Genomic DNA, 22,192 nt, shown 5'->3' on the forward strand with positions numbered 1-22,192 from the left:
CAACTGTGATGTGAAAAAATAGCGCAATTTCATAGTTTAAGCAATCATGAATCCCATAACACATTCCCGATCATTTTTGCCTCCAACTTTATAGTTCCAGGTGGCCTTTTCCGCGTTTCCGCACACGAGACAACGTCCCAAAAAGCTCTTTCACTTTCAATTGCATTGGCGGAAGTGGCACTATTCGTCCACATATTTTATTTTTACTCAAAAGTAATAACCCATCCACATTGGGGATTCTCCTTTACATCCTGAAGCGGTACACAAAAAAGATGCGCTCAAAAGATTTATGATTTTCAATAACGCAGAGTTGCTGGTAGAGAGGCCACTTATATGCTGACCGCCGCGATTATGAGGAGATGCGTGGGTGTCCGAACTGAGGCACTCATCAAGGAAATGGCTTGAAATTACATCCAATACAGTCACATGAAAAGTCACAGGAAACTGGATCACTGTTTGATTCGCTATAGTGCACAAAAGACTGCTATTCACTCCCATTAATCTGAATTAGGCGTCCCCAAAAATTTAGGTTTAATCTCCGCACGCCAATTAGAGAGCCACTTTCAGAAAAGGGGCAGTCAAAGTCAGGAGGCTATAAATTATGCAGGGCTTCCACATTGCATAAGCAGGTAATGCTCTGTGCATTGAGCCCCCAAGGGGTCTAAAGGGCATCACTACAAATGGTCTCATTTGCTTTTAAGAAGTCTATGTATTGTGTTCACAGTTGCAGGTTTCCAAGCAGCTTGCTTTATCATCTTTGGATTTATGAAGCAGTCTTAATTCCCTAAAGTGCGCATGGCCACATTTGTATCATATGCTGTTGCCAATGACAAAATACAACAACTGCAATATCTGTAATGCTGAAAATGTCAAGACATGCACACACAAGATTTATTTCATCGTGCTGTAAAATGATATCTTATGGAAATCAAGGATGTCATTACCCTCCATACTTTTACCATTAATGGTATTAAACAAAAACGTTAATGATCTATAGGCATTTTTTTATGCAATTGCATTTGCGATTCTGCAAACGGTCGGTTCGCAACCATTACTTGGATGCCACTTAAATACAAATTAGCAACCAACAATGAACCTATTCATGATATTATTAACAATTATCTACAAAAGGCCACCACAAGACATTCTGGAGAGGATCAAAGATGGAAGACTGAACGCAAAAGCTCTTGGTCACGAAGGAACGCAAGATACATTCAAAGACTGCTGACGCATTTGGACATTTCAATCTAATCGAAATGTCAATACTTACAATTATTATACTAACACTGGTGATTGGGCTATAATTCAATTTTATCTTAACCCATGCAGCGAGTGATGAATCTAAAATACAATTGGAAATACGGGCATTTAAAATGACTACAGTCAAGTAGTGTTTCTGTGCAGTGATTATTCACAAAAAGAGTTCAAACAGGGAGGGAGCACCATTTAACTTTTCGGCTTAAGGCACTCAAAAGGGTTCCAGCGGCTCTGACAGTTTGCATGATAAAACTGGGGCATTAGAAATGAAGAGATGTAGGTGAGATTGACGGGAAATTTGAGGCTTGGGATCCTCCATGTGATTGGCAAAGGCAATTTCCTAGCAAGCCTCACAGCGGGTCTCGCCTAATTTTATTGGTCCTGCGGCAGCGGCACACGGGTCCATCACTGCCTCTGATGTGGGGGATTAGCTCGTCTCTCCTGTTCCTGCGAACTCGCCTGCCACAGAGCAGTGATGAATGGCAGGAAGGAAGAGAAAATGCACAGCCGCCCCATTAGATGGGGGGGGGGACAAGGTGAGGTCCGGCCTGGCAGTTGGCCTCAGGCTCATATCTCACCTCGCTGTCCCTTCTACTCCCCGTGGCTGTGACCCCCCGCAGATGTCCAGGTGTACCTTCCTATATCAACGCCACACCAATCAGTTGTCTGGTGGTACAGTAATAGACTACAGTATCACTTTGACATCTGCTTTGACAGGGAATCCAATTCCATCGGTGTGTCTCAAGGTCCCTGGATGAAGCAGATAGTGCCCACTGTGAATCCCACCCATTTATATGAAAAGGGCATGTATAAAGGTCAGGTATTTTAAAAGAGATGCAGTTGATGTGGAGGTGGATAACAATCTGCAGCTTCTTGAAACTGGCCAACTGGCTCGATTTCAGGGGGAAACGACAAGGAGGTCATTTTAATCATGCCTCGCAACGTTTATACACCTCATTCACTTGGTATTCTTGCATTCATATCCTGGCCTCAATTCAAATGACATGCTGCCTACATTAAATTTCAATGTTAAGTAATACGTTTGCATCATTTTAATGAAGAATACAATGCAAAAAAATTAATTCAGATGCACTTGTAATGTCTAACCCCACTTTGACAAGTGTATTGAATTGTCAAAAAAATCCGATTTTTGCCTACGGATCTGTTATGGGTCGTTGCAGCTGCCAGTCCTACCAATTTTCACCCCCCACTTAGTAATAGCCTCCTCAGAACTCCATTTTTATCTGCAATCATGCAGCTATGCAAATGCCGAGCATCGAGAGGTTCTTGTAGCATCCGTCAAGACACGAATCCCAGCTGCCTGAGCCCTAAAAGTTGACCGCCTCTGGGAGGCGCACAAGAAAGTCATTTCTGCAGGCACAGCTCTCATAGGGCCAAAGAGCCCCCGTCAACTCAGCGAGTCCTCCAGGAACATACTAAAACGTCCATTTTCAGTTGGAGGACATTTATAATGGCCAACAGAAATCAATCACGCTAAATCCCTGCACACCCCTACTGATTACGTCTGCTTATTTGGCTCCCTAAAACTGCACGGGAGGGTAAAAAAAAAAAAAAAGAAAGGCACCTCCTCAATCTAATGGAATATTCATAATTCATCATCTTCGATTCCTGACATCTGCCAGTGATCGTGCCATCGGGTCGGCTGGAATTAGCCACTCTTGGGAGCCGCGTTAATGTGCCGGTGGGCCAACACATGAACCCCAGCCGGGGGGTTGGGGAAGAAGATGGAGGCCAGAGCGGCAGGAGCATTTCACACTCCTAATGTGTAATTAGGAGCCAATTTGGAGTGTTGCCTTCCTCTGCTGAAATTAGCTGCCTTTTACTAATCGGGGCGACTAGTTCAATGGCACGATGGGTCTCGTGCTAATGTAACACAAAATGATCTTAATTACGGCCGGGAGAAGGGGCTGCGGCTGGAAAAGTGGAACGCGGGCACGGAGCCTTGACGGCAATGTTCGCTAGGCAATATATAATCAACATTTTTGTTCTTTCGGCTTGGTCACACCTTCTAAGTGCTTTTTATATATACTGTAGCTCTGATTTCATATGGGGCATAAAGAGAGAGAGAGAGAAAAAAAATTGGGAGCGCTAAGCTGGAATCCATTTGCGATGGCTGAATGTCAGCACCACTTGAATAAAATAGTGTCCATATTATGTGATTACAAGCACTGGTTGTCCTTTGGAGAGTTAAGTGTTGTGACCCTAACCACGCTCGTGACTACACATGAGAATATCTCAGTGTTCATCCTCATCCTGCTTGATCTTTTTGTATACACCAACAAAGTGAAAAAGATAAAAATGGAAGAAAAAAAACATGAATAACCATACTAGGATGGAAGAAATATACAATTGATTTCTGGAAGAATTAATCCTTTGAAAAAAGAAAGCAGTGTTTTTACACATCTTTGGCAATGGAACAATGGTTAGAAAAGACGTGTTTTTTTTTGTCGCAAACTGATTGATTGTTTGATTCAAGATTAATCAACATTTATGTATGAACTGGCCTATAATCCAAAAATGTTATTCCTAGTCGTGATGACGACAGAATTTTCCTCGACATAATTTCTATAGAGGGATAATTTATTTAAAAAAAACAGCCAAATGTTTTCTTGCTAGTCTGTGTTTTACACAATATTCTATACAGATTTGAATGGGCAGTATTTTCTTGCATTGCAAATGCTGCTGCAGTTAAAATATTCATAATAAACTACAACAGTAAGCAGTTTCATTTCAAAGTGAACAGAAAGTTTAAAAAAATGCTCTTTACAGTCGAAAACAATGTTTTTTGGCCTTCATTTGCTTCCACAGCAAAGATCCTTAAATACAATCAGGGTCACTTTTGTAGTTGCAGTGTTTAACAAAGCTCAATTGCATATTCATGAATTTAGTAGGAGAGCCAGATGTTCCTATAAATATCCCCCCAACAGGCTGTAATCTTCAAAATAGCCCCTTGAAAAAAAAATGTCCCTGCGGAACAAGCACCCTACCATTTGATTTCGAAACAGTCAGCACGGTGGGAGAGCGCACGTGAGCACTAATGACCGCCTTCTCGTCTCTGCTGCATGATGAGCTCACACTGAGGTCATCACGGACCAAGGCCATCTACACTTTTAGCTTTCTAAATAAATACAAGCAGTGTATAGTGCTCAGCATTATTGATAGAATAGTCCATTGTTGTTAAACCTAAAAACAGCAGCCTTCTAACTCAAAGTACACACGTACTAGAGGCTGGGCAATAATAATGTCAACTTAAATTGTAGATAGTAATTGTACGTGAAAGCATCAAATAGATAATAAATCTGATTGATCAGCATTTCAAATGCAACGTACGCATTTCTATATACACGGACAAATGATACAGCTTTTACATGAGAACCACAATATCGTGCAATTGGCATTAATGGACGCACCAGAATAGGGAATGATATTCAAAATGGTGCTTTAATTGTGTCATTACAACTGTAAAAGCTTTTTATACACAACTCTCTTTATTAAGACTAAAGACATCATTTAGAGGCTTTTCCGAATAGTAATATATTTTAAACATTAAGGCAACTAATTTCACCAGTCCAAGACAAGGGCACATTTTGTTGATTTCAAAGTCATTAAAGGGTAACTTTTATGTCAACTACAACATTTCCCATACCCAAATGTTTGATTCTTTCACATACTGCACACTTCAAAAGGATCTCTTGTCGCAAGCCTGCAAGCATCACTGAACCGAAGGAGTTCAACTTTGGAGGTTTCACCGTAATCGAAAAAGGAGGGAGACAAAGTTCTGGCCCGGTAGACATCCTGGCCCAGTCGAATGAACTCCAACGGGAGGAGTCCCAAAGGAGTAAAATGACGTTGAGTTTGAGAAGGGAGTTATTGGACTGTAAGCCTATGGGGAGTAGAGCGGAGGTGACTGATGGTGCACTGAAGCCTGAGTGTGACACCTGGACTGCCTGTCACAGGCCCAAGTAGACAAAGTGACATTTGACACGATGGGAGTTGAGACTGCCACGCCACAAGTCAGGCGCTGGGCTGACAGGAAGGATGAGAGGTGTGCAGTTAAACTCCATGATTCCCCCAACGCCTTTGCAATCATGTCAGCCTTCTCTTTCCTCTCCTTTTCTTTGTCAGTGTCAGCATGACCCTTTAAATAAACCACGGTCCGGAGGAGGCTGAAGCTATCAATTAGAGTCATCTTGATGAGTCTGTGCGGATTAATCAGGAGGCATGTGACAGACTGGCTAGACACAACTCAGGCCAGCGGGCTCTTGAATTTCCTGGTCTACATCACTAAACTAATCTGATATCCAATTACGCCCACTTCGCCGACAAGCTAACCGAGCAGCTGCGAGTTGAAGAGTCTCGCCGCCTCGGAAGTGGCCGGCCGGGCGCGAGCCGGAGAAAGCCAAAACCTTGAAGGAGATGTCACAAGGAGGCTGGAGTCAGCCGCTTGAGTGAACGACTTGCGGCTTGCCTCAAAGCATGACATTGCCAAAGGGGAAAAAAACACCATTTTATCATTCAGTGCAATTCGTGCCCTCTCTCCCTGTCAAACATGCCATATGTCCCCGTCACAGGTCGTCTTGCTGGCTTATCGGGTGTGACAGGGCTATTCACACACTACTCCCAATCAGACACCATCTCCTGCAGGAGGAAAGAAAAAATCACCATGGCTTGGTGACAAGCTGTCAGGCAGAGGGCAGCAACCTCCACGGGGCCTCGGCTGAGAGGCCGCCTATCTGGGGAAAGGGCAAGGGCCAGGGGTTACGAAGGGAGACATCTACTTAAGTATGGTGGGGGTAGGAAAAAGTAAGTAAAAAAACACTGAAGTTTCTTACATTTTTCAATCAATTGTTCCAAAAAATGAGTGGTCTCTAATGACCACTATGCACACATACATACATATATTCAATCATTTCCATACTGCTTATCCTCGCAATTGGGAAGGGTGATGGAGCCTATACAAGCCAACCTGAGTTGGTTGCCAGATAATCGCAGGGCCCACTGAGATGAACAATCATTCACCCACACACTTACACCTAAGGACAATTTAGTGTTCAACTAGCCTACCATGCATGTTTTTGAGATGTGGGAGGAAATAGTATTGGCCACGCAGGCACGGGCAGAACACCCAAACTGCACACACAAGACGGTTGCAACCCACCGGGAATGAGGGTACTCACCTTCCCTCCCTTGATCGACCTTTTGCTAATTTACTTGGGGAGCCCTGCTAATGGATGTAGGAAATGAAGCAGGGTTCAGTTCACAGAGGCATAGTCAATATAATGAGTAGGTGCTTTATTCCTATTTTGCTACTTTTTACCTGTTTCAAGTGCATCAAAATCTATGGTTAAAACGTGTGGAGTGAATGATGACATTTCTCACACAATGGTAGTTCTTGAGGTGTCATTTTTGGGGGGGTTTAAACAATATTTTATAATGGTTCTAGGAAATTTGTGATTTCATATTTAGATTTTTTTCGTGCAAGCGCAATGCATGAATTTTGAGCAATGTGATTTTCTTTGGAGAAAAACTAATGTAGTATATTAAACTGATGAAAAGATATTATTCATTGAAATGTTGTAGTCTTTTTGTGCCAAGGCTGAGTTTAAAGAATTATAATTTGCTGTCAGTGATTTAGTGATAGAGGTTTTAAAGGGTCATTGATATTTGCAGGTATTTTATCACAAAGTTGTTAGTCTTGTAAACATTTTATGATTGAGACACTCCGAATAGATAGAATTTCCATTGCACAAGACCTCCCCTAATTCGAGATACAGATGCATTTGACAATAAACTAAAATTTCAGAACCGACTTCACATGGATCTTTGAACAATGTTCCAGACTAAACCTTATTGGACATTTAAGACTCCACTGTACATCTCACATTTCACTGTGACACCACAATCAGATATAGATCCCTGTTCAATCTTTGGTACCAAGGCACACCCTTTGACTTAGAAGCTCCTTGGCTGAACATACAATAGCATGGCGGCGGCAGCTGAATGCATTTGCTAAGTGAGCAATCAGTGGCAAAGCGGGCTAAAAATCACGCTTATCGCCCCGTGATGATATGCGAAGGGAAATAAACGGGCTGAGAAATAGGAGCTGTGGGGTAAAGGGGGGAAAGTGCTATTACCTGATCTGAGTTATCTCGCATAAAGAAGTGGGATGTGTCACCTCGACTCCTCTGAAAAGAGACACAATCCTCCGAGCACACATTTTATGAAACATTTTCTGTGAAATGATTGCTAATCTATGCAAAAAAGCAATCAGCGGCTCATTCATAATGCATGAGCGACGAGATCCCAGTTTTGCAACGCTTTTGGATTATTAGATGTTATCTTGCATGCAGCAGCTGGAATATGAACACTCCTACCTGTCCTATTGTAATTACATGACTGCAGAGGTCTACTGACAAAGTGGAGGTGAAGGAAGAAAGATGGCGAAAAGTGAGACAGACAAGCGAGAACCTGCGTCTTACGTGACTGCAAATAACTTGATATGCGAATATTTGTTTCTAACAGCTTTATAAATCCATTTGTGCCGTGAATTATCAGCGGATTTCAGTACTTCTGCCTGACTTTTTAATGGTCCATCAATCACACGCTGACATGTGATAACATTTTGAGATCCTCCTCCTCCCTGAGCGCCTAATGTTGAAGAAATGATGAGAATCTATTTCCAAGTAAAAGCATTTTCAAAGTCTAAATGTTATGCTGGTTCTCAAATGAACGCAAAGCAATTTAAATTCTGGGTATTTTTAATGGGTGGAAAATATTTGTAGGCATTTCTAAAACTAAATAGTATAGAAAATGGACAAATGGATGTAATAGACTCTACATGTGAGAAAATACAAATTTCCTTTAAAATATTTTTCAAGTCAATGCGTGAAATGAATAAAAAATATATATATACTAATTCAATTTTCAGTTCAGGTGCTGAACATTTACTGCACATTCTATCCAGGATTTTCTTATACGTGCTACAGCAAGGATGAAGGGTGCCTTAGAAAAATCAATGAGTCTTTTCAAAGGCAACAAGAAAGAAAGGTTCTTTTGTCTACAATTAAACAAGTGTGCCAGTAGCGTTGAAGAATGACAGTGTGTTGCAGGTACCTGCTTCACAAAATCAATTTCTAAATCAATACAATGACATGATGCAATTCTGTGATGGAGGGAGGGGAAAAGACACGGAGGGGGTAGAAGTACAAGTCGCGAGTTGCAGATGTTTACAACATAAACGGTAAAGATGGGCGATCTACAGAAGACCCAGGTGGAGAGAGCAATGTGTCTGGCATCCAACCAATTAAATGGGTGCAACCTTGGAAGAAAAAGGTGCATTGGAAGGGGTCAGACATCCTGAGATGATTAATAGGTCAGGGGGAAGAGAGTAACGCTTGTGCATAAATATTTGATAAACCTTGTAAAAAGTGGTCTCGTAAAAGATCTGATTTGGACTTGAGGAAAATCTGTCCTTACCATTACTTGACAAAGCAAGCCCCATTTACTCCAGTGGTCCATATCGCTGACTTGATATGGGATAAATTAATGTACCGTATTTTCACAACTATAAGGCGCACCGCATTATAAGGCGCACCCTCAATGAATGACAATTGATTTTTTTTTCCATATATAAAGCACACTGGATTATAAGGCACCCTGTCTATTTTGGAGAAAATGTAAGACTTTTAAGTGCGCCTTATAGTCGTGAAAATACGGTATTTGGTTTAACTTATGTGCTGCCAATAGCCGCGTTCGACATAGAATGTGTTTTGACTGGGTGCTGCGAATGTTATCTGCCATCCCTCCCTGGAAAAATGGACTGGACGTCTATTGCCTTCAATGTCAGTCAAACCTAAGCATTCACTGCCAGACCAAATCAATCGGACCTCTGTTACCATCAAAGGCAGGCAATTGAATTTCTTATTACTATTGGGGAAGACTCGGGCCCAGTGTAATAATAGTCTTGCATCCTGCAATTTGCGCTATATAGAAACACAAATGCTAAAACAGGATCCACCAATTTAGCACAGCGGGTGTATAGAAACTGTAGTGATGCCATCTAATAAACTTATGATACATTGCTAAAAGAATACTATGAGCCTCCGAGTACAATTTGAAAACCACTGATGTACTCTACCTACTCGCTTGACGTTTCCTGTGTATTTACTTTAGTGATGTGGTGCAATACAACGGATATTGCAACCAACTTTTCTTGTGAATTCCTGTTTTAATAGTCAACCACGTTTGTAACAAGACTGCCATTCACAGCTGCTAGACAGGCTAAAGTTACAGCAAAGAAATGGCAGTGTTTTAAAAGGTCACACATGCCAAATATGTGTACAGTATATGCATGTACTATGTGTTCAATCCTAGATAGGGGATGCAAAGAGAGAAAGAGAGCTCATTATGTAGCGCAAATGAATGGGTTTTTACAAGTGTCAAGGCAATAAGGACAATATAGAATTTAGCCCTTCAACTAAATGGACTCTCCGCACTCACCAGTAAGTCTAAACACCCCCGGGAAGATCATGCACAACATCATGATGTTGATGTTTCTTGTCTCTATGAGCAGTGGGGAAAGTGGGCCCCGCTGAGCACATTTCTATGCCCCGCTCTGGCAACATTAATGTAAACGTATAACATTAAATTCTTCTCTAGGATAATAGGAGCTGACAATACATTGTGAAGCCTGTGAGTCCACGGTCGCACATGCAAACAGTCTCTATAGGAAGTGGTTGAAGACCCTCTTAGCAAAACCGGCGGTCATCAGCAACATGACATGTTGTCAGTCAGCTCCGGTTGTGTATTCAAACTTAATGGCTCCTGACAAGCTCTCCAGCCGCACACTGGGGGTCCGGAGAGAGGGCGAGCGCCCCTGGTGAGTATGACCAGTCAGCAAATTCACATTTAGTATTTCAGTCTTCTATTCAGCTTAGATAAAATGAATGAAACAGCTTTAAATCCAATCTGTCTGCACAAAAACGTATTTCACGATGGTTGGCCAGTATTGACATTGTCCTTTTTTCTTTTTTTTTAATCAAATCTTTCCAATTCAAGCCTTTTCTCTGAATCCTTGACTGTTTTTGCTCAACAATCTGAAATAACGTAAAAAAAAGGAGTGGATCATAGGAGAAAAAAATGAGTGAGAATGAAAGAATAAAGAAAGAGGCGCTTCAAATGAAACCGGCTCTGTTGTCTCGCTCTCTTGTCAATGCCGGTTCAATTGAAAAGCGCAGTGGTAATTAAATTCCAGCAGGGGTTAGGGGCAACTGTGCAGTGTAGTGCCAAGGGGAGGCGGGGCATAAGATTGGGGGCGGTGATGCTCGCTGAACATAAAGATGACACAATCTAAGGGGACAGAAGGGGCGCCAGGCGGAAAGAGAGGGAGGGTGACAAATGTCGTTTATTCACGTGTGCCGTGCTACTTAATCTTTGTGACATTTAAGAGGGTAGGAAAATCAAAAACTTGTAAATCCTGCAACGACCTTTTTACACCAAATCTGTAATACTGCAAACAGATCCATCTTCTCAATGCGCAGCCTTTGCATCATAATTGTGACGTTTTTGATGGTGAGAGATGTTGGGAAGACAGATAGGGGGATGCAAGTAGTATACAAGGTACACAATACTTTAAAAATTGAAACATTTTTTGGCCGACTCTGAAATTATTCAACTCCCATTGGCCACATTCATAGTCATTAATGCACAATCAATAGTTCACTCTTGTCAACATTAGTAAAGAACCCCCCATTAGGAATAATTTGTGGAACTCTATCGCCATCTAACGGACAAGGTTTACTACACGCGATTATAAGAGAATGAGATGCATAATTACCATCTGGTCCACTGATATATACTTGAAGTGCAAACATTTCCTTGGTTTAGTTTAGCAGTTGGGCATACCTGATATCATGATGAATCTAAAAAGTATTGACTTGGTTATCCATGGTCATCGTAGTCTCTCAATAATGGTTTAAAATCCCTAAAACATCCTCCTTTAGGGACCCGGGAGAATGTACTTGGACGCCAGGACCGCCAATACTTGTTTCCCAGCAATCAAAGTGGCAGGCATTCAAGTCCTGAATTGTATTCTGGATCACAGCCATGTCCGTTTCTACAAAGAAAGGCAAGTCTTGATTGCAAGTACTAATACAGATGACATGAAAAATAAATGCTTGCTTCCAATCCCCCATTTATCACAGTGAATATATTTTTCATTTAGTCCTTAGCCTTCTGTACACTCTTACAGACAAACACACTGGAAAAATATTTCAAGCATAAATGTAACAAAAATACAGTATGTCCAGAATGGTCACATGTTAGTAAAGTAGAATGCCACTAGATAATCTGCGTGAGGGTTTTTTTTCTGGACAAACCTACCTGGTCTCAGAAGAGTGATGCCACAGCCCCCTCCCCCAGCACCCGTTAGCTTGCTGTGGAGACCCCTGGCGAGCGTGACCCGACACAGGGTATCCAGGGTAGGATGTCCCACCCCCATTACATTCAGATGATGTTGGTTGATATCAATGAGCTCCTAAAAGTCAGATGACAAAAGAGACAAGATGACGCTTCTGATCTAGTGTTATTGACGGAGTTAATGAATGCTTGAGTTCAAATAATTATGCTGTTAACACCAGTTTAACAGTTTGAATATATTTGATTTATTCATATTTTTTTTGTATTGGTATCGTGTTTCTTAATGTGGACACATACCTCTAAAATATTGTAGTGCTCTCCTGTGATTGGCTCACACGTCATCTCGACAAGTGTTTTCTCACAAGTGCAGGAAATGGCATCGACCGAGTCGAGCACAGAGGTCAAAATAGTTGGAAACTGTGGGAAGGGATAAAAGCTTTTGAGCATGCACTTGAATAAAACTCTTATACATTGTTAGATAGAATCATTTTATATAATAAGAAAAAAATGTCAGAAAGAATGCACTCGCCTGACCATAACACAGCAAAAATAACACATAGGTTAAAGTGTGTGAACCTGCTGCTGTCGCCAAGGCAACGGCCCACAAGACTACTGCCAATGATGTCATTACAATATTGCACAAGAACACTCAGATTTTGGAGTATGTGTCATGCAAAAGAAATGCCTGTGCTATTAATTATAACCCCAGCAGGTAATGGACAGGAAAGAAGAAAGCATTTAGTACCTTGTTAATTTTGTCCTTCACCCTGGCGACAAGTACCTTTGTGCTACGTGGCACTTTAGTGTTAGTGAGGAGGATTCTTAATAATGGCACCCTGGAAATAAAGCAAAAAAAAATGAATGTTGAACCAAATGTGTTCTTCGTCCTCCTGCTTAGGCGGCAATTTATTCCCATCGACATCAATTTTGTGGAGAAAAATATGCGCTGTGATTTTATGAAAGCCACTCTGCGGTGTTTAATCAGTGGCGCTACCTGCTCAGTGGTATTATCCTCCCGGCCAAGAACCTCAGCATGCCTCCTGCACAGAAACAAATCAGTCATTAAAGAGATAATCATCTGATGATAATGAACACTGGAGCTGCACATAATACCCCAGTGAATCTATTAAAAGAGAGCCCACGAAGGCACAAAGGTGACGTTACATTAAGCACTATACCATATGCCAGGCCTCACCCCATGTCCCTACAGCGTTGTCTACTCCAGAAGGATTACCATGGATGATCATCTCGCCTTGGAAGGCCCAGCTGTTGATCAGCTCGAGGTCCTCCTGACACCACCTGCAAACATTATTCTCCATCATTTCTAAGACAATTTCCCTCAGGTGGTTAATGGGGAAATACTATAGAAATGGTTGATTTGTGAACAATAAAATTATATGTCATTCAAATCTGTATAAAGATTCATTATTAGGGGAAAAATGGTTTTAATTTGATGCTATTTCTAAAACACGTAGAATATGATTGAATGTAAAAATTTTAATACTACGTGTACTGTTATGGGATTGGATTGGATAACTTTATTCATCCCATATTCGGAAAATTTCATTGTCACAGTAGCAAGAGGGTGAGAATGCAGATACAGGAAAGGCATTTTAGACATAGATAGATAGGTAATAAGTAAGTTAATATATAAATAAATACATAAATAAGTATATAAGCAAATAAATAAATATACATGTTGCTGAAATATATATATATATATATATAGAAATAAATAAATATATATACGTATATGTATATAGATACATATATATATATGTATTATATATATGTATTTTATATATATATATACATATACACGTATACATACATACACATAGATGTACATGTATACATACGGTATTTTTTACTTTACCGTTACTTTGTCCCATTACTGCCCCATACAATAATAATAGAGAAGAATGTACTATAGTCATCTGTTCACTATTTAAGGTCAAACCAAATCAAGTATTGAACTCAAAGTTGCTATGCAGTATGGGCTCGTGGCTGGGTTCACTTTAACATAGAGCATAATTCTAATACCTGGCAGTGTGGTCCCACTCTTTGAGAGGACTGGAAATGGCTCCACCAGCACAGAGCAGAGCTGCGGCTAAACACACGGAGTAGGCGGCACTCGAGCCCAGTCCCGCACCCGTCGGCAGCTCTGACCACACTGAAATTGTCAAGCTTGGCAGCTCTCTGGAAGCAGAGAAGAGGAGAATTACCGCTGTGACGTTAGCTGAAGTGCCGCCCGCATACAGCTCTGCCAGCACATCAATTTATTCTGCTTGACGTTGATGCCTGCTACCAGAAAGAATAGAAATCAAACAATGTTTATCAAGCAAAAGCAAGCACGTTGAATGTCTCATATTCAATTTAATTCTATCTGAAGCCATTACTTCTGGCAATCATGACTGTGGCAATTAAAGCTCCTGATGATAGTCATTCGTTCATTTTCCGCACCGCTTATCATCACAAGGGTTGATGATATGAAACAAAGGATCCATAGCATCTAAATTTCTATCTTCTCGGTTCATCCTGCTGCGCAGTCTTTCTATTAATGCAGCCGTCGGACAGTGCAGTAAAAGTTGAAAACCCAAAGCAGACTCTCGGAAACAGGACATTTGTGATTTTATCAATGCCTACAGAGGCCCACATTCTTTACAGTTTTCAAAGAGCACAAACAAGTCTTAGATTTTTCTCACAATGACTGTTTACCCACTTAATTTTCAGCTCACTGTTGTACATAACCATCGGTGACAAAAATTCAGGGGTCAATAGGAGTCATTCTTTGTTAGATAAATTATACTTAAGAGATGCAAAATGTTTTTCCTGCATGATATGAGTAGTTAATTCAAACATTAACCATGTTGCATGTTTATTAATTAGTTTTTTTTCCCAATCAGAGACAAACACATCTAGTTCAGGTATACTTAAAGTTAGATTAAAAACAAATGTATCTCACCCTGTTCCAAAGAGGCAAAGGTAGATGTAGAGGAACGCCAAGGTGGCCATGTTGCTTGTGTCCAAGCTTCCATCTGCAACACCGACAAATTGACGAAGTCTCCTCACAAGTTCAGCATCAAGACGTTTTACGTCCTCCTGCTTCCCTGTTAAAAAGTGACACAGACGCAATAGTAAGATGACACAGAATTTTACATACAGTGATTGTAATAAGATATCCAGTCAAAGGCTTGGCCTATAGGAGGGGTGGCCAACTCCGGTCCTTGAGGGGCCCCTATTCAGTCTATTTTCCATGTCTTTCTCTACCAACACAGCTGAATCAAATAATCTCAATCAGTATCAAACTCTGGACAGCTAGCTGATGAGATGATCACTTAATTCGGGTGTGGTAGATGAGGGAGATATGGAAAACAGACCGGATCGGGGCCCTGTATTGTGCTATAGGCCCTATAGCATCAGAAATGTTTAATGCAGGACAGCATTCTGATGTGAAATGTTGACAAGTTTGCTTTAAGACAGGGATGGGCAAACTATTCCACAAAGGGACGCAGTGGGTTTGGTGGGTTTTCATTCCAAACCATCAAGAGGACACCTTTTCACCAATCTGGTGTCCTACGAGGGCAATCAGTGTATTGCAGTCAGGTGCTTCTTGTTTTCTGCAGAAATTTCATTGGTCAAAGTGTCTGTGCTGGATTGGTTGGAACAAAAACCTGCACCCAAAGTGGCCATCAATGACCGGTTTGCCCACCCCTGCTTTAGGACGATCACTCCTAAGGTTTTGGGATGCAGGTAAATAATGCCAAAAATAGTATTTAATTGAACATTCCTTACCATGTGAATGTTGTATAAACTGCTTCAACTCGGAAGCATCCCAACAGAGGAAGGTGTCAATGTTCGGGAGGTTGATGCAAACTTTACCATCGTTGGTGGCTTTTAACTTCAAATATGTTCTAAGATTCAGACTAACAGCAAGTGCAACCTGTATGGTTTAAACAAAAGCAAACAAATTGTTTAAAAAATATTCTGGATTACTTTCCAAGTCAGTATAGTACTTAAAGCGTATGGAATGCATGTATTCCTTTCAAATGTTCATTATACCAATGAATTGAATATACACTAGTAACGCTAAATAGTTTAATTAAGCATTAAATTGTCAGATCCATTGAAAAACGTACCTTTCCGTGTACAACTGCGTGCTCTCCGTGAAGAATAGCCTTTCCAGGAGCAGATATAATGCATTCCTTCACATACATATTTTCACAAAACGAAAAAGTATTCAAAAACAGCGAAACTCAGCACTAGCTCTCAATCAATCAGTCATTTATAGCTAATAGCAAACTCTTCTGAATCGAAACAGCTCCCAATTTGAGACTAACCAAATATTTAGAAGCATGTTAATCCCAATAATGTGAACTAAAAGGTCAACGATGAGTCAATTTAGGCTTCGGTGGTCCGAAATGACGAAGCCCACTTACATTTCGTTTAGACTCAGCTGACACCACGGAACAGAGCACATGACACGTTCGGGAAATTTTAACCAATCACATCATACCAAATCTTGTTGTCTTAATTTTTGACCAATCAGCATTCGTGTTTTCCGATTTTCCCGGGAGTTATCAAATCGTCTGATAGAAAAGGAAACACCCATTAAGTGCTACGGAAAGCGCAAAATGACATTATTGTAGGCTTCATACATGTAATTCTAGATTCGCAATTCGTACTGCGAGCCAACAGGGACGGTTGTTATTTCTTTTCGGCCATTTTGTCTCAGTGCCAGGCATAAAACATTACATTGGTGCGTGTATATTCCAGTCGTATACTTTTGTCAAGATTAAACATTTTTTTAAATCTTGGATTTTTCATAAACTTCAGGTACAGTAAATTAATTGCATACCTAAAAATAATTTTTACAATCATTCACCTTAGATCTGCTGCAAAAAATAGCTTGCCAGGGAAGTCTACTGTTTTAAGGTGGACACCCATTACTTACGCTGCCGTTTCCAACTTCTCGCATCTAGTTTTCCATATAACTGTGATATCTATCCAACTTACTCCTAAACGTTGTTTGCAACAAATATGGCGTCGTTAGTTGTCAGACCTTCAATTTTGTGCTGTGTTTTAAAGACTGCCAGAAAGTTCAGCGATCGGAACACGTTTTTTTGGCGAAGGTTGTAGAGCTTAGATTTGTGACATTGTCATCTGCCATTTATGTAACGCCATTTTAACAATCAAGTAGCGGGTGTTAAAACTACCTTGAGAAATATGCATTATTATTATTATGTCATCTCATTTTCTGAACCGCTTTATCCTTACTATTGTCGCGTGGGGTGCTGGAGCCTATCCCAGCTGACTTCGGGCCAGAGGTGGCGGACACCCTGAATTGGTGGCCAGCCAATGGCAGGGCACGTGGCGACAAGACAACCATTTATGCTCATAGGGGCAATTTAGAGTGTCAAATCAGCCTACCATGCATGTCTTTGGAATGTGGGAGGAAACTGGAGTACCCAGAGAAAACCCACACAGGCCCGGGGAGAACATGCTAAATCCACACAGGTGGACCGACCTGGATTTTAACCCAGGTCCCCCGCTGTGAGACCGACGCGCTAACCACTCACCCGCTGGGCCGCCCCATTATTATTATTACTGTATTTCAAAGCAATTTGAAAAACCTGTTGCCTTAAAACTCTGGTTTTCATTCCAGTTATTCCACTGATACAGACGACAGACTGCCCAAAATCTATACCAAAACAGGGGACAAAGGTTGTTTATATTTCCACTGGAGAAAAAGGATGCATCATTGATTTGAATATTAATTTACCATATGGATTCATCTAGGCTTCTCAAGCACATTTACTGGAGAAAGAAGACCAAAGGAAGATCATATATTTGAAGCCCTAGGAAACACAGATGAACTCTCATCAGTTATTGGGTAAGAATCTCAATATATTCTGTTCAGGTTTTGCCCACTATATTTTTTACTGTCAAATTTTGCAGCTTGGCCAGGGAGTTTTGCCTTGAAAGAGGACATCTATTCACATACCAGCTAGAGAAAGTAAGTCTAATTTTGGGGGGAATTGAAATCTGTATATAATGATCGTTTTCCCTTCTGAAATAACCAGATTCAATGCATTTTGCAAGATGTTGGTTCCAACATTGCCACACCTCAATCATCTGCAAGAGAAAGTCATCTAAGTGAGTGCAAGTGTTTGCTGTTCATTTAACTGTGCATTCCGTCCTAAATATATTTTCTGTTTTTTTAAGATCGGACTAAATTTACTGGAGCACCAATAACAGACTTGGAAACTTGGATTGATACCTTCACGGAGGAACTACCTCCTCTGACAAACTTCATTTTACCCGTAAGACCAGTTATAAACTTTTAAGATGGTATGAATGTGAAATGGGTTTTTTTTTGCCACTTTTGCATTACAACAGTCTGGAGGAAAAAGCAGCGCAGCTTTACACATAGCTCGAACCATCTGTCGCAGAGCCGAGCGCAGGTCAGTTTAAACATGACTCTTTTGTTTTTGTCCCCAACATGAACTAAAGTCATTGTTATTCTAATATATCTTGTTTTCCTATTATAGTGTTGCACCTATTGTGCGCTCCGGAGAAGCTGATCCAGAGATTGGCAGGTTTTTGAATAGGTAAAAGTTTTTAAAAAATAATTAAGGATACATTTTTGAAGCATAAACTTAATTAAATCAATATATTCCATACAGATTAAGTGACTACCTTTTCACAGTAGCCAGATATGCTGCCTTCAAAGAAAACAACAAAGAGACCATATACAAAAGACCTGATTGATTGATATTTTGTAAATAAAAATTGACAAGAATGTATGTGGGTGACTCTTTATATAAATCTTTCAGTGAAAACACAATTTTTCAAAATCAACATCCACTTACATTATTACAGGACAATTATGTTTTGAAATACATCACATTTGCACTTTTTTGGCATTCAAGGCCAAATAATCAACATTCCAAGGATTAGTGCTTAATTTTTGGTCATTTTTACATTCAACTGAATAGAAATTCAGCTCCTGTCTGACCTCTCTGCTCAAGTCACATGATTTGGCACCAGCCTTGGCTCTTCCAGGACAGACTGCTGGCCCACGTCATGAGAGAAAGATTGCGGTCGTCGTAGGGCGGATAGCGCAGGGAAGTGACACACTCCAAATGCGTGGTTCTTAGCAGGCATGACTTTCTATGAGAGAACGTATCAAAGCTGTACCGCCCATGATAGGACCCAAATCCACTAGCACCTGTCGCCACAAAAGCAAAGAAAAATGACTAATGATATTCTGTCACATTACTAAAGACATACTGTTTAAATTAAACCCCATGTAATAACTTACCAACTCCTCCAAAAGGCAGAGTCACAATCAGACTCTGAAGGACGCTGTCATTGGAACAAAAGCTTCCACTTGATGTTTCAGCCATGACTCTTGAAATCACCTGTGTAATCAGAATCACAAAACATGTGAGAAATTAACTATAATAAACTATAGAAATGAGTTAGAGCAAGGGTGTCAAACTCTGGTTGGTTTGCGGGCCGCATTAACGTCAACTCGATTTCATGTGGGCCAGACCATTTTAGATATATTTTTTAAAAATCGGATTAAAAAGAACTAGATTAAAAACCCAAAATCTTCAGTTTTTTTCATAGATCTAGCACAATGTTTATTTGAGCTTTTTGGGGGAGAAACATCTTTTTAAAGTTATGTTCAATATTAAAGTGGAAAACAGAAAATAATTTTAGATGATGTGGCGGGCCAGATTTGGCCCCCGGGCCGCCACTTTGACACATGCGAGTTAGAGGAACCTGTCTACTCGAATGTCACCAAGGTTTTACAATTCAATAATAAAACAATAAAATACCTTGCTGTTGTTGGAATAAACATACACACATAGGGGCTTCTCTTGTTTATTGATGAAGGCAATGGTCTCGTCTACGTCGTTTACGGCAATAACGGGAAGAACTGGGCCAAAAATATCTTGTTGCATGATGGGGTCTGATGGATCCACCTCTGTCAATATGGTTGGGGCTTTGGGAAGAACAAAAACTGTTTTCTCAGGTGTTTTTTAAATAGGATTCCATTATATTTTTGTGTGGTCTCTTACCAATATACCTCTCTGCCTCAGTCACCTGTCCACCCACGGTCACTTTGCCAGATCTCCACAACAAGTCTTTAGCACGGTTAAAGATATCCACATTAATCATTCGGCCAAAACTGTTGGATTCTCTGGGATCAGAACCGTAGAAGCGCATCAAGCAGCACTTCAGTGCCTGGACCAGGCGGGTTTTTACTTCCGAATGGCACAGGATGTAATCGGGGGCTACCATTGTTTGCCCAGAATTGTGGAAGCGGGCCCAGGCAATTCGCTGGGCGGTCACGGTAACGTCGCAATGTTGGTCGACGTAGCAGGGGTTTTTCCCGCTCAGAACCAGGGTGATGGGTGTCAGACACTGAGCCGCGGCTTGAGAAATTCGAATTCCTTCTTCTCTGATTCCTGGATTTGAACGCAAGACGTCAAGTAAACGTGCCGCTGATGATTTCATCAAAAGATCTGTTTTACAGCTGCACTTATTCTTACCAGAAAAGAATATGTGATCAAACTTCAGTTCCACAATATCTGCTAGGTCATTGATGCCTGCAAGAATTACATGGAAGCATTCCTTGAGGAAAACGAGAATTGGCCATCGTTACACGTTGATCATGATCTCAGAATCATTCGACTACTAAAACCAATAAAATAAAATACTCTCCATTTGTCAGACTTAAAAATGTTTGCTATCACGATCAATCTGTATCAGTAGCGTACTCACATTGTCCAAGTAGGAGGGGATGAGACGATGAAGAAGCGCTGCCGTGTAAGCCGTGGTCACAGAAGGACTGATGATGGCGCAGTTTCCTATGAAACCAACAAATCATGAGCGTTTGCAAAATACACCCAAATGTGTATAGAAAGAACATACCTGCTGCAATGGCCCCTACCAGTGGCACCAAGCACATTTGGACAGGACTGCACCACGTCCCCACAATCAACACAACCCCCAGGGGCTCGTTTACGACCAGACACTCATCCAGAGTGGCAGACTGAGCAAAGTATACACACAGTTCACTCCTTAAAACCGGTATTCACGAGGCAGTTCAACTTGTTTACTTTGCACATGATGAACAGCCGAACACTAAGATTTCGACTCTGCTAATCTTCTTTGAAAAAGAAAGCACCTCTTTGTGGCAAGGAATGTTCCCCCAACAAGAGGCCGTGCGTGCAAATTAGTATTAATCCCAATCATGTTTTCCCAAAACACCAAAACAATCTCACCAGGTTTCTTTCCACGTGCTGTGGTTGCATCCACTTCTTGAAGTTCCCCATCACATGTATGGCCTCATTTTTAACCGGAATCAACTCTGACACAATCGTCTCAAATCGCGGCTGGTTCAAGACAAGAAACTTTAAAATGATGATCACTATTGTTTGTTTTTCTTTTTCTAAATCCCAATGAGCTCACCTTGTGAAGATCCCTCCCGAGAGCGTCTACAAAGTCACACTCGTGTTCCTCCAACATTCGCACCACGGCCTCGAGCTGGGCCAGCCTGAAGTTCTCCTTGATGCTGCGCTTGGCTTGGAAGGACACCCGTGCCCTCTTGAGCAGATCCTCATACTGCAGAGGGTACGTCTTCAGGCACGGCTCCCCTTGCCTGGTCCTACAAGATCCAAAATACAGATGACCGCAACATCTAACCCTACCTTTAGGCAGCCTTGATCCACTCTAACCTTCTGCACGTTAAACGACCATTCCTTTGACATACAGAGCAAGCCTTTCCTTTTGTAGTCATTTCTGTTCTAGCAAGCTCTCCAGTGCTCGACTTCCTCATTGTAACCGTTAAGCTCGTCAAGTAAAAGCCCCACGACACGAGGCATAGTGAAAATCCTAAGAAAACTCCCCCCGCTAGTTAGTCAGGTGATGCATGTAACCAAAGTTCTGCATCAGAGGTAGGTCAGCCACAATCCTCACATGCATCTCACATACCTGTCAACCTCTGCCGATAACTGCCCTTATAAATGATTATGATTCCCCTTACAAACCCCAAAAAAACCTTACAAACACCGTACGACTCGTACGGTGTTTGTAAGTTTTTGGGGGGTTTGTAAGGGGAATCATAATCATTTATAAGGGCAGTTATCGGCAGAGGTTGACAGGTATGAATTCTCACTCAATTCGCCAAGGAATTCAAGGAAACTCACCTAGGTTGAGATTTGAACCAGCTGCGAGGAGATGGACTTAGCGGGTTGCTCATGGTTTTACTGCAGTTCTCAGCTTTTTGGGGACTCTCGTGAAAGGCGCCACACTGTAAGAGGACGTGTTCTTTTAAAGCACAATCCACATTAGACACACGAAGCAGCCAATGTGGTGTTCAAGAAACATTCTCACCTACAGGGCATCCTGTTTTAGACGCGGTGTTCCTCTCAGCAGGTGCTTGTAATCAGACGTAATTGACTTAATGAGGAGAAAGGAAACA

At 41.2% G+C, this 22,192-nt stretch overlaps 3 protein-coding genes across 4 annotated transcripts; 1 reads left to right on the top strand and 2 right to left on the bottom strand.

Moving 5' to 3' along the window:
• Positions 1-10,657: 10,657 nt before the first annotated feature.
• mvk (mevalonate kinase) lies at positions 10,658-16,687 on the bottom strand. Its single transcript, XM_077601093.1, has 11 exons — positions 16,649-16,687; positions 15,834-15,899; positions 15,490-15,637; positions 14,660-14,804; positions 13,738-13,893; positions 12,890-12,993; positions 12,689-12,734; positions 12,440-12,530; positions 11,992-12,111; positions 11,659-11,812; positions 10,658-11,392 (listed from the first exon to the last, which is right to left on the bottom strand). The coding sequence occupies exons 1-11, from the start codon at positions 16,670-16,672 to the stop codon at positions 11,241-11,243; spliced, it is 1,206 nt and encodes a 401-aa protein (XP_077457219.1). The 5' UTR covers positions 16,673-16,687; the 3' UTR covers positions 10,658-11,240.
• On the top strand, positions 16,672-18,500 carry mmab (metabolism of cobalamin associated B). Its single transcript, XM_077601094.1, has 9 exons — positions 16,672-16,826; positions 17,360-17,418; positions 17,494-17,587; positions 17,653-17,710; positions 17,778-17,850; positions 17,920-18,017; positions 18,094-18,158; positions 18,246-18,305; positions 18,381-18,500. The coding sequence occupies exons 1-9, from the start codon at positions 16,735-16,737 to the stop codon at positions 18,463-18,465; spliced, it is 684 nt and encodes a 227-aa protein (XP_077457220.1). The 5' UTR covers positions 16,672-16,734; the 3' UTR covers positions 18,466-18,500.
• aldh3b4 (aldehyde dehydrogenase 3 family, member B4) lies at positions 18,497-22,017 on the bottom strand. Of its 2 annotated transcripts, none has more exons than XM_077601091.1 (10): positions 21,918-22,017; positions 21,181-21,376; positions 20,994-21,104; positions 20,641-20,761; positions 20,491-20,576; positions 20,259-20,340; positions 19,785-20,174; positions 19,542-19,708; positions 19,019-19,118; positions 18,497-18,925 (listed from the first exon to the last, which is right to left on the bottom strand). In XM_077601091.1, exons 1-10 carry the CDS (start codon positions 21,968-21,970, stop codon positions 18,726-18,728), a joined length of 1,506 nt encoding a protein of 501 aa, XP_077457217.1. In that variant the 5' UTR covers positions 21,971-22,017; the 3' UTR covers positions 18,497-18,725. The 2 variants fall into 2 exon arrangements, with proteins under 2 accessions (XP_077457217.1, XP_077457216.1); XM_077601090.1 differs by lacking the exon at positions 21,918-22,017 and adding an exon at positions 21,447-21,701.
• Between the last annotated feature and the right edge of the window lie 175 nt (positions 22,018-22,192).

This window comes from Stigmatopora argus, chromosome 5, assembly GCF_051989625.1.
Source record: "Stigmatopora argus isolate UIUO_Sarg chromosome 5, RoL_Sarg_1.0, whole genome shotgun sequence".
Lineage (NCBI taxonomy): Eukaryota > Metazoa > Chordata > Actinopteri > Syngnathiformes > Syngnathidae > Stigmatopora > Stigmatopora argus.